This window comes from Cavia porcellus, unplaced genomic scaffold (assembly GCF_034190915.1).
Source record: "Cavia porcellus strain 051 isolate PalLab524CR breed Dunkin Hartley unplaced genomic scaffold, mCavPor4.1 scaffold_1, whole genome shotgun sequence".
Lineage (NCBI taxonomy): Eukaryota > Metazoa > Chordata > Mammalia > Rodentia > Caviidae > Cavia > Cavia porcellus.
Window position 1 is genome coordinate 183,585,036 of NW_026947484.1, and position 12,712 is coordinate 183,597,747.

At 36.1% G+C, this 12,712-nt stretch overlaps 1 protein-coding gene across 1 annotated transcript; it reads right to left on the minus strand.

Moving 5' to 3' along the window:
- Positions 1-4,397: 4,397 nt before the first annotated feature.
- LOC101788808 (E3 ubiquitin-protein ligase Topors-like) lies at positions 4,398-6,636 on the minus strand. The gene has a single exon (XM_005004138.2). The coding sequence runs from the start codon at positions 6,524-6,526 to the stop codon at positions 4,427-4,429; it is 2,100 nt and encodes a 699-aa protein (XP_005004195.2). The 5' UTR covers positions 6,527-6,636; the 3' UTR covers positions 4,398-4,426.
- Between the last annotated feature and the right edge of the window lie 6,076 nt (positions 6,637-12,712).

Below are 12,712 nucleotides of genomic sequence, written 5' to 3' on the forward strand. Positions count from 1 at the left end.
TATTAGTTCAAAATGTTCTTGTGATATATTGAATATTTATATTTATTATGAAGCTTAAAATGAAAGTAATCAGTAAACCTTCTAGGTTACTTTATAATTAGAATATTACTGAAATTGTTGAAGCTACTTGTGTTCAGATACTTTATAGTTCATATCAATGAATTGCACATCAGTGAGATAAAGTTACATGACAGTACTTCCAAACAATGTCCTCTAATCTTACTTTGGATCATCTCAAAATGTAACAAAATTCAATTTCAGTACTTAATTACACAATATTTCTAGTGGCTCAATAAATTTTGCATGTAAATAACAAGTAAATTTTAAAAATCAAAGATTCATAGACTGTTACAAGTTGAAGGAAATCTATAGATTCTCTGGTAGAGTTCTGATAAAATCTAATTATATTATAGGCCAGGTAACAGTTTACAATCCACCTAGACCCCAGAAATGTGATAAAGTACACGCAAAAAGTGACAGATTAGTCCTGTCAAAGCCTCTGGCACTGGAGGAGCATGGAGTGGGTGCAGACACAAAGTACTGACATTGATTACAGGACATCAGGTCAGTGATTCAAATAGTTTGTTTACCTAAGTTGAAAACTGCGTTGCAGAGAAGTTAATTTATGAGAGCACACACTTTAATAATACCAGAGCAACTAGAGGAAGTATGTGTATCTATGGAAGACACTTGAATAAGCACTGTTAGGGAATGTACTTGTCTAAGATAGGAAAATTACAGTGTACTCTATTGAGGAGAGATAATCTATGCAAGGATTATGCTAAGTTTATATATTTACATCCTGGTGTGACTGAAAAGTCCACGGTCACCCTGGGCTGGGCTGTGGTGTGTAATGGCCTAGGCTCCAAGGATCCTCCCTGATTTTCTAGAGAGGTCAACAAAAGGGATTCAGAATCAGAAAGCAAAAGGAACAAACAGCACACTTTTATAAGAAAGCTCGTACTCCCTCAAGAAGGAAAAGCAGGCAGCTCCCAGAGATGACAAGTGCTATGAGTTCTAGAGCTTTCTTTTCTTAGGAGTTGAAGTGCAGTTGGGGGTAATGGGGCTTCTTTCCACCTAACTGTGAGCCACTCTGAGCTTCTGCCCTCCAGTCTGGAGGGGACATTTTTTAATTTGTAAGGCAGTAATTGAACCAGTGTGGCATGCAGAGCATATAATAGAGGTCAAAACTGTAATGCAAATGAATTTCATTGAAGCCTAATTGGATCCACAAAGTCACCAACTTGGGGCTTGTGCCTCAAGAAGTGACTGTGAGGATAGAAGGTGCCAGACTGGGGAAGGACAAGGAATTTGCAAGGGGGCATGAAGGCTGGGGATGAAACAAACTCAGAAAATCCAGACCATAACCTTACTTAGAATCTCTCCTTGGGACCCTTTTGCCACTTGCTCAACTCCAGCTCATTTCTGGAAATTATTTACGCTGTCACTAGTGAGTGATACACGTCTGTGTGGTTTGTTTTTCACTACCAAACAATACAGGAATGGGTAAAGGCTATAGGGCCCTTCTATTCTACGGAAGAATAACCTATTTGGATTTTATCAGGAACCAGTGATTTTTGGCAGAGAAATTATATGAAAAAAATTGTGTATTAGAATTGAGTAACAGTGTAGACAACTATCTGGAGAGAGTTAGAGTTCTAAGAGTCAGTGAAGACAGTTCAGAGTACACTCTAATGGTTCTGGTAAGAAGAGATGAAAGGAATTCTCTATGCAGGAATTGATAAATGCACACTAAGATATGCACAGTAGAAAGATATATGTATCAAGCTACTTTGTATATTCACATCTGATAATGGCACTCAAGATATTCAGACTCCTTATTTCTTCTTACTTCGTTTTCATTAGACAGCTGTAATGTATTTCAAGGAGTATTGGCCTACTGAGCATAGTGAGTCAAGGGCAGGGATAAAAAACTGCCCCAGACCTCTACCGGACCCACATGCCAGAGAATCTACTGTGTGAACTGAAGCATATGTATTGAAAATCAGTCACCTGCTTCCTCCCAGCTGGCTGAGGTGAACCCCATTAGCATCCAAAGTATAACGCAGGGTGAACTTGGGAATGAGGAACTGGGTTTTATCCTTATAACTAAATAGAAGTGACATCTCAACATCTCACCCTCCATGATTATGTTAGTATTCTGGATTTTAAATCAAAAGTGCTGTTAATAGCAGAGATGACGAAGTGATTAAGGGCTGTGTTTCTGAGTTGGATTTGAAAAGCTCAGTCAACCACAATAAGCTATAAAAACACAAAGCATGTACAGTTAGACTTCAGTTTGGCTCTCAGCTTTGGTGTTAGTTATAGTATCATCTCTCTGAAACTCAATTTCCTCATTGCAAATACAAGCATAATTAAACCAAATTTATTCACTTGTGGTGAAGGTAACACAGCATAATGTTGTGAATGGGTATGAAATATAGATGAATGAAAAATACAACTACAAAGACACTGTAGACAGTGTCAAATTGTGGTTGACCACCATTGACACAGGGTTAGGGGCATCTGGGTGTCAATCCAGATGGCAATGTCAAAACTAAACTTCCTTATCTATGAAATATAAATTAAGGTGATGTCTCATAAAATTTGTATATATGTGATTTGCAAGTACTAAAATTACCATGCAGTTATTGCTATTGTGTAGTCATTAGAATGATTTTAAGGGCTTTTTCTGTCTATGAAAGCTTGCACTGTTTTGCAACAGCAAGCAGAAACACTGAAATGACTTCCAGGATTTGCAGGCAGATTTATTTACACCAACTGGCACTGATTAGGATCATTCCCAAAATATCAGGCCTTGATCTCTGGTGGTCTAGGGCATATAATGGATAGATGAGCAGGAGTACAGAAACAGAATGACTAATCAGTTGGGGTTTGGTTTATACAGTGTGCGTCATAGGTCGATTATGCAAACAAGGACCAGATCAGGGACTCAGAGACAAGAGCAACCCGATCTGGATCAGGAACAACCAACAAACTGAAGTATACTGGCTGTGGGGGAGAGGGGGCGTGTTCTGGGACCATTTAAAGGTATTCTATGTTTGGTTCATTAACAAATTGCTGAGACCTTTTCATGTATCTTGGAATATTTGAGTTAACTAGGAACTTAGAAGATATCTAGTCAAATTCCCTACATTTTGGGGTCTAGCCAAGTATGAACACCTCCAGCAAATTCACTTGGAAAACTCCTGCTCACTCTTCCAGACTGTACGAAAAACCTTCAAATTTTTCCACAATATAGCGGTTAGTCCCTGTCTAATCCACACATTTTTTATTGCACCGTTGCCTAATAAACTGCTTGACATCAAGTGAATGAAAAGTCCTGATTAAATAAAGGAAACATAAAGGAGTTGTATTGATTCACAGAACTTAGGGAAGGGTTAAAATCATAAAACCTCATGAAGAACAGGGCAAGAGCTCTATTTCAAGATCTAAGACACTCTCTTTATAAATTTATTTTCTCTTCTTTCTCTGTTTGGTCCTCTTGTATGAGAAACTTTCTTCTAAAATTTCTGAGTATAACTCCTGTTAGTATCCAAGCTTCAAATCATTTGTCACCAAGGAGAAAGAATGACTTTTTTTTAAAAACTAATTTGAAAATGCCCAGAGAAGTACAATTAGTTGACCACTACTGGACTCATCAATTGTGTGACAAAAGGACAAATGCTGTGGTTAACTTGGCTTAAATGTAACCTCCATTCCGGGACTAGTACTGGTGGGAAATCAGAATTATCTAAAACTATGGCCACTTCTAATGAAGATACATATATGGCAGGAAAAGTGGAGGTTCTGGATTCAGGGCACAGAGATAGGGAAGGTTGTGTCAAAAATTTTATACATATTTATTTTTATTTTTTGCTTCCATGTATTTTCACAGCTGAATGTGAAATCCCCTTAAAACAGTGACCCTGTCTTATCTTCCAGGCATTGAAAATACATTAGGTCTGAAACACAGGCGGGAGACTTCGATATTTATTATTTTCTAAAAATAACACTGTATTTAGCAATGCAGTCAATGCATAACTTGTGTTAAATAACCTTTTCTCCTGGTGTTAGTATAAACTTGTGTTATATGAAAACTTGGGCTATCAATCTTTATAATTGAATCTAGAAACAAAGATAAGAAAAATATTTTAAGAAGTCCACTCACTTAAAAAAAGACAAAGATAATGTTTACGTATATGAACAATTTAATTATATATATTTGTCTCCAACGGAATCTTTGAGTTCAATCATCGGGCTTTTGTTTCCAATTACAAAGTGATGTGATAAATATTTTTAATCATATTTGTAGATTGTATTCATACTTGCAAGATTCTCAGTGGCCAAGTAAATGAATTTCCCTCTGAAAACAACTTGCACCTCTGTTTCTAATATGAGATCTCCTCTTCATTTGTTGTTAACTCTATGATATTTCTGAAGACCTCTGGTATTGGGAACAACGCCTCCTACAGAAAGCTGCACGTTCAGAAAAAACACTCTTCAGCCCTGTGTCATCCAGAATTCCAGGATCATCACTGAATTCCCCTCTGGTTTCTATATCTGAATGCTGACTTTTGTTTCTCTGGTGTCTGACTCTTCTGGTTCTTCTACCTCTAGGCAACGTGGCTTTTTGCTTCATGTCCCCTTTACTGGGGGATCTTTGTTTCCCAATAGTTAGGCAGGAGGCACTGTTACAGGGGCTCTGAGTTTGGGAAGTACTGTCATCTTTAGAAGGACATTTGGGCCTCCTCTCAGTTGCTGAGGAAAGTTTCAGAGATTGAACCAGGGCGAACGGGACCTCCTTATAGCTGGGTTCATGGCCATGCACATTCTCTTCTTTTGGGGACTCACACACTACACTGTGGGCTAAGGGTCCACATCCGTGACTTATTTCCTGACCTACTGACTCTCTGCCTTCAGATCTTCTGCGTCCACACCAGGATTTGGATCTCTGAGTACTGGATCTCCTTTGCCTTTCAGTTCTTCTACTGTGACGCAAACCACCTTCAATAAACCGGGAAGAAGGTCTGTGCTTTGATGGTTTCTTTCTGAAAGAACTTAGCTTTCTACCATTTCTGTTAGGAGAAAGGGAATTTTCTGAGATGCAACTGCAAGAAGGATCTCTCTTTCTAGGTTTGCAGTTTATCACGGCTCTTTCTCTGGATAGCCTCTGAAAAACTTTTGGTGAGGAATCTGAGGATTTGGTATTTTCTATTTGTTTTTTCTGGAAATTTGCCTGGGAGCCACTGTGCAAAATCCTTCCTTCTCTTAGATTGAACTTCTGCAGTTGTTCCTGATTAGAAATTTCTGGAGAGCTGAAGGCCTGTGCCATTGTTTCAGTCTTCTTTACATCTTGAATGTGACTGGGTTGCAACCTCATCCCTTCGGTATTTTTCTCTTGAATATGCTTTTTGCAAGTAAGCATTCCTGGACTACTTTCTCTTTGCATAGCCCAGCTTAGAGGCACATCATCAGGAGAATCTGTGCCTGATTCTGGTTTAGTTTTGCTCCAAACATGGATTTTGCTTGCTTGTTTGTGATGGACTAGTGGAACATCAAAATTTTTCAAAAAAGAGTTACCATTTGGAAACTGTTTCAAGTGAGACTCAGACCTGACTTCTTTCTTACACTGACCTTGGTTGTTTTTAGACTGCTTTTTATCATGCTGAGACATCATGGTTTCATGGTCTTTAAGCAAAGGCAAAATAGGATCTAAAGCAACAGATTTCTTTTTCTCCCATGCTGAAAGAGAAGGACACTCATAAATGGCTCGTTGGTCATAGATCTTCATGTTGTAAGGCGAATTAACAAAACTGATAAACTCATGGAGGAAATGGTGAGTATGCTGTAGAAGATAAGGTTCCAAAAGGTGAATGAAAGACTCACTGTCCAAATCATATTCAGTCATATGATGGAGGATGGCAGCTAGAATATTTTTCACTGTGTAGCCATAATCCCCATAGACAGCTCTTAGTTCCCGTTTTAGCCAAGGAACCAGGCGACGCAGGCTACCGGGATTGTTTTGAAAATATTTAGCTGAAAAGTGATTTTCACATCTGTAGCCCTGGACATGGGACACCCAGAGTCCAGAGTAGTACAGAGCTCGTCGGAACTTCAAAACCACGTGATCTCTGAAGTGACCCACAGACACGGAGTTAGGTGGGAGTTTTCCACTGACCCCAAACTCTCTCAGCAAATCTTGGACAGTCAGCTCTCTTGATGGTTTGAGTTTCCTTCGAATGTTGTCAGGGCTCAGCCTGAGAGAACTGTGTTGGGAAAACCCAACAGAGCCCTCTTCTTCCGGAGGAGGAGGTGTTGAGTCATCTGTGTCATTCTCTGGCCTAGTGAAGTGACACTGGGGAGGACAAGTCTGTAAGCCAAAAGGCATCAGGGGTTTCTTCCTTGATCTTGAATGTAAGGAGCTATTTTCTCTTGCTTTGGAACAGAGATTCCAGTCAGACTCACTCTGAGCATCTTCCAGACAGTTAGGACACTCGCAGTCAGATGAGCACTCCAATGCCATCACCCCAAATAGATTGTGTTTCAGGGTCGGATATGAAAAAAATTGCTTCAAATCAATTTCTCATCGGGCATGAAAATTGTCTATTAAAAGTACTCCATGCATATTTTTGGAATATGTTCTATCTCCCAGAGATTAATACTAAAATAAAGTTAAGAAGCTAAATATTAATCAAATTAACAATAATGTGCTCATAAAAATCAATGTAGATAAGACATTGATGACACAGGCACACTGATTTTCTCCAATTAGTAGTATCAAATTCTGAAAAACAAATCAACAAAAATAAATCAACATTAAAATTTAAGCAGTATATCCTTTCACCTAACAATTCCTTCCTTATAGATTTAACCTAAATATACAAAAAACCAGTGTATGTACATTGATTTTTTTGATAATGTAAACCAAAAGCAATCTAAATAATCATTAGTAGGGAATGTACTAAATGGTGCCTTTTTCACAATATTTAATATTATTCAGTGACTCAGAAAAAGAGAGTAAAAAATATACATTAATGAATATGGGTAAATATATTGTTAAATGAAAAAAATTTGTATAGAAATATGAAAGCCTATTGCAAATTTTTAAATTTTTGACAGTATTGGGAATAAGATAGTAAAATTTTCACAGTAGAAATAAGAAAATATAGCTATAATGTATGTATATAATATATGCATTTATTATATGCAAATATATTATTATAATTGGCAAAATTCTCAAAAGTAAAAATTATTAAAGATAAATAGAAACCCAGAGAAGGACAGAAACTCTGATATCATGAGTTGCTCTCCTGGGTTCTTAGGTTCAGTTCTAGGAAATAATAGAATGGATTCTATTCAAGGTTAACTATTCAACAAAAAAGTCTTTCTTAAATATGGACATTCAAATGTTTACTTCTTCACTAAAAAGATTTATTAGACGAGTCCTGCCTTGAGGAGTCAGCAAGAAATCTTGTAACTAGAAATAAGCAAATGTATCTTCAGACTAAATTCAATGTTTTTCTAAAACTGTCAATAGAATCATTCACATTGATTTGAATAACCACCCCAGGTAACTAGCAAAGGTCAACCAAGTTCTCTGTGGAGGAACACAGCTCAAACCCAATTTTTATGACAAATTTTCCATCAATGAGTTTACAATTAAAAACCACTAACGAGAATAAAGCATCACACACAAGTCTACAGAAATAACAGCAATTTTGCTCCTAAAAGAATCAGAAAATGAGTGAATAGAATGTGGATGAAGAAATTAAGTTGTCCTGAAAGTACCATGAAAAAGATCTGTATAATATGATGAATGTTTTAAAACATAGCCAAATAGAATTTTAAGAAATAAAAATTATAAGGATTGAAATTTTATATGAATGGATAAAATAACAAAATAAACTCTGCTAGAGATAGTTATTAACATTAAAATAAAGAACTGAATAAATTATAAAGAATGCATCATAGACAAAGAGGTGGAAATTTGAAAGATAAAGACGAAAAGAATAAGATTTCTTAGGAGATAATAGAGAGAATTAAGCAAAAGCAATATTCAAAGAGATATGTCTAACAACTTTCTGGAATGCATGAAATATGTAAATAATTAATTCAAGATTACAATGAATTCCAACTATGATAAATAAAAAGAAATCTGTGTTAAAATACACCAAAGTAAACTGGAGGGCATCAAAAATAACTTCACTTTTCAACTGTTATTATAAAAGCCAAGGGAAAAAAAAAAAGATGAGTATATGTTTAAAATACAAAGCAAATTTAGGTCATTCTGGTATTATACAGCCAGTGAAAATGGCTTTCAAGAATTAGGTCAAAAGGTGGAAGGGGTGAAAAAGAATTAAGATATGTGTACATGTACTAACTCTGCAGACACATACTATTAATAAAGAAAAAGAAAAAACAATTTGGTTAAATTTACATAGAATTACACAGCAAGACATTTGAGAGAAATTAAAACTTGAAAAAGTCAAACACTAACCACCTTCTCTAAAGAAAAATGTGAAAAATGATTTCATGAAAAAAAAATAACTCAAAAATGACTGCAGAAAAAAAATTTGTGAGGTAGAAAACAAAATGGTAAGCCAAAAATGGAAAATGTCTGGATTAATCTAAAAAATAGTATGCAGAACACTGTTACAAACATCTTTATGGTACTGAAATAAAAACAGAAGTCCAATATGTAAAAGTAATAGCATGAAATTTTAAAGAGTATACATTTATCACTGTAACATGGTGTCTTGCCCATGTTTATATTAACACAGTGCATAATGTCTAAATCTTAGAAGCAGTTCACATATTCATTAGCAGATAAACAGAATTCAAGATGCAAGCTCTCTCTTCAAGAAGCAAGCCCACCATGTGAGCCAGCACCATTCAGATGTTGGGGAGAGAAACAGGCGCCAGCCTTTTCCCGTGAGTCAGTGCCATTCGCAGACTTCAGGGGAGGAGAATAAGAAATCAATACGAAGCAAGCCCTCCCTGCAAGCTGGCACCATGCGCAGAGGGAGAACCAGATGCAAGCTCCTTCCAGTGCGAGGGCTGGGAAAGGAGTCAAGCCAATGAGCCCCTCTTCTCTGCACTGCTATAGGCAACCAGCCAATCCAGAGAAACAGTATGATGATAGCTATTGATGTAAAATACAACTTAATGCTTGTAGTGTTTAGTGTTTCACTGACTTGGCAGGCCTAAAGCTGGTAATTTGATCATCTATTTAGAAGATAACAATATCCAAGGTAACACCTACGAGGGATCTACTTCTGAAGGCAGTACCCATTGTTGATTACCTATTGTATTGCTTTGAAGTCCTGTATCATTTTCATTGTTTTGGGGGGTTGGGTTTTATTCTGTTGTGTCTTGCTTTCATTATATCCAATGGCATGGGCAGCTATTTTGAAGATGATAGGACACACTATTGTAGCCATTTTGGATTTACTATTATCTTGGTTTGAAGTCCTTTATTGTATTCATTTGTTTTTATTGGTTCTGGTCTGTCCTGTTTGATTTTTACTATGTCTGAAGGTAGGGGCAGCTGTTGTGAAGACAACGGCATTATGGTAACTATTGTTGATTTCCTGTTATCTTGTTTTGAAGTCCTATATCAAACTGTTTTGTTTTGATTGACTTTATTGTTTTATTTTGCTTATTTAATTGTGTTTAAAATAAAAATTCCTAGGGTAGAAGAGGTTACTTCTGGTGCCAGATTGAGGAGAATGTAGACAAGATACAAGTAAGGGGTCCTCTGTTACATTCTTACTCCACCTCCCACAGAAGCTGAGAAAAAGCCTGCTTCCTAAAGTTAATTTTTAAAAACTTTTCATTCTCCTTTATTCAATCTCAGATAAATACGCATTTTACCCTGTTCCTGTTTCTATCCATCACATTAAAATTAGTCTATGTCTAGATCCCTTCAAATTGAAAAGTTTTAGTTTCTTATTATTTTTTAAACAAAAACAGCTGGTTAGCTAACTTTCATCTCTCGTTGCAGTTTTAAGGCACATTTTTCCAGAAGTAATGTTTTAACCAAGTCTTCCTTCTTCTTGAAAAGGGATAATGAGAAAAATTACATTATTTAGTAAATTAGCTCTCAGAGGAATTGGAAGTACCTGTGTTCATTCGAGCCTTACCTGCTGGATTAATTTGGTTGTAGTGGCCAACTTCTGTCTTGTTTGCCTTGGAGACAGAATTTAGAACACAGAGAAAGTTCTGTTGTGGACTGGGGAAAGAGAAACAGAAACAAATTTTTCATGCTGTTTGTCACCTTATTTTCCCAGCAGGTTTCTACTGACTGTAAGATGCAGTGCTTGAATAAGACAGGATTCATATCTGTGATGTAGATAGGGTCAGAGCTATTTCATTATTTTTCACTTTTTATTTTTTATTAGTACATTTTTACAGTACATAATGATTAGGAGTGTGACTCAGAAGATAACAGGAATGCTAGGTAGAATATAAATGTTCCTGATAAATTCCCCACAATGAGAGTTTCTGGCTTAATAGGAGCTATTATTAATATTTGAATTTACATTACCTAACCAAAAAAATCACCATTTTCTTTTTAAATCAAAGATATAAGTAAACATTTTAGTATATATTCTAGATGAATTAACCAACATCTTGGCTATTTATGTACCAACTTTTAAACCACAAATGATAAAATTTACAATTTTTATACATTTGATTCATCTATAACTAAATAGCAATTAATCCAGACAACACAATCTCAAAATGGCTCAGAATAGAATATGTTCCTTTTTGTTGCTTTTCTAACAACTGGGCTTTTAAAAACTTAGTTGTGCTGCTCTAAATTATTCAATTTTTTAGAGCAGAAATGAAACTAACCTAACTGAAAGGATATTTGGGGGTAGTAGATGAACTGATTTGCTTTAATGGTTGCAACCTAATAGTAATTTAATAAATAGACATTTTTGAGTTTCTGAGGAATTTCATTAATAATGCCCAGGACAGTGTACTGCATTTCAATAATGATGTTTGCTATGATTCTGTAACCCATATGAGATACCAGTTCTGATATCCTGTAACTCGAGGACAATATGGAGTCACATATAGCATCATGATTTTTATACCAGCAGCACTAGAGGAAAGAACAGTACACACAGGAGTTTTTGTTCTATTACCTTGGATGAATCCATAAAGACAAGTTCTCCAAACATCAGCCTACTCATCTGTGAAAGAAAGTTTATAGAATGGTTTAAATGAGATAATAGATGGTAAAAGTATTTTGCAAAATGCAATGTTTAATAATAAAGCATTTTCAGAAGATACTTAGCTATACACATACAATGTCTAGCAGAGAAAACAAAAGACAGCAAATACCTTGTTGAAAGTGTAAAGGAAGTGAAGAGGTAATATGATAGTTAACTGATTATATCAACTTGAGTAAGAAACACCCACCTGAACTGGATCAGCATAGTTCTGGGTGGGAAGACCCCTCACCACCACCACCTTGGGAAGACTGACACTGGAATGGTATAGAAGAGACATGAAGAGGAAAGACTCACTTCTGTTTCTTTGGAGGAGCTCCAGTTTTCACCATCACCTTGGATGTTGGTTTCTGGCTTCAGCCCCCTGACATAGAGTTGCACGCAATACTATAGTAAGATCTGGGACTTTGACTGAACCATTTGGATATCCAGTGCACAGGCAGAACTTTTGCAATAGTACGCACTTGACTCAGTGGGAAGTTGTTGTAAGTCAATCTTGTAAATTCTCATTTATATTTATATATCTTGCATTAAATCTGTTTCTCTAGTAAGCACTGATAAGAAAATAAGGAAAGAAAAAAGAGAAAATGGAAGAAAATGAATATACAGAGGAATCATCAAGTTTCTCTCTCAGTTACATATATTTCAGTCTCCTGTTTTTTCCTCTATATTTTTTCCTGTGCTTTTTTCCTTAAATCCAATTCATCAGTTCCTGTATCCTCGAAAGTCTGAAGGGAAGAGGTTACTGGAGGTTAATGCATTGACATCCAAAGGGAGCACATCCGTGCTAAGGAAGATGTTAAAATGCAAGGGCAGTACAATATTGAACAATTAATCTGGCCGTTGGCAGCTAAGAAATCAGATTCTTCATTTTCCCACCTGAATCCTGTACTGGTAGCTTGGAGGCTTCGGTTTTTTGGCTTATTTAAGGCTACAGGCTTTAGATTTCCTTCACGATTAATGACAGATGATTCTTTGCCATTTTCTATAGAACATTAACTACCATCCTTGATCTCCCAGTTACCCCAATATGATGTAGTGGAAATCTACCCCACCATTTGAGAACCACTATTGTACAGTATAAAATTTTGCATCTGGGAATAACTTCCTTACTGGAACTAGAACAGTTCTACCACGACGGTGTACTATGTAGACTCATGAAAAGAATCAGATATAAAATAGATGAAAGAGCATAGGTTTTGAAGCCAGAAACATCTAAGCTTGAGTTTTTACATTTTCATTTGGAATTGTTTTTTTTTTTCATAAACAACTTGGTTGATGTCTCTGTATTTTATTTATTTAATCCATGTACTAAAACATGTAAGATTTCTTTATAGCACTTACACTATTTTATGTATGAATACACCTCTTTCGTTTTTCCCTTTGAGAGCACAAGCCGTATAAAAAAAGCTAGAGCTCTTGATTTATATACCACTAAGTCTCCACCTCTTAACACAGTCAGACTCATA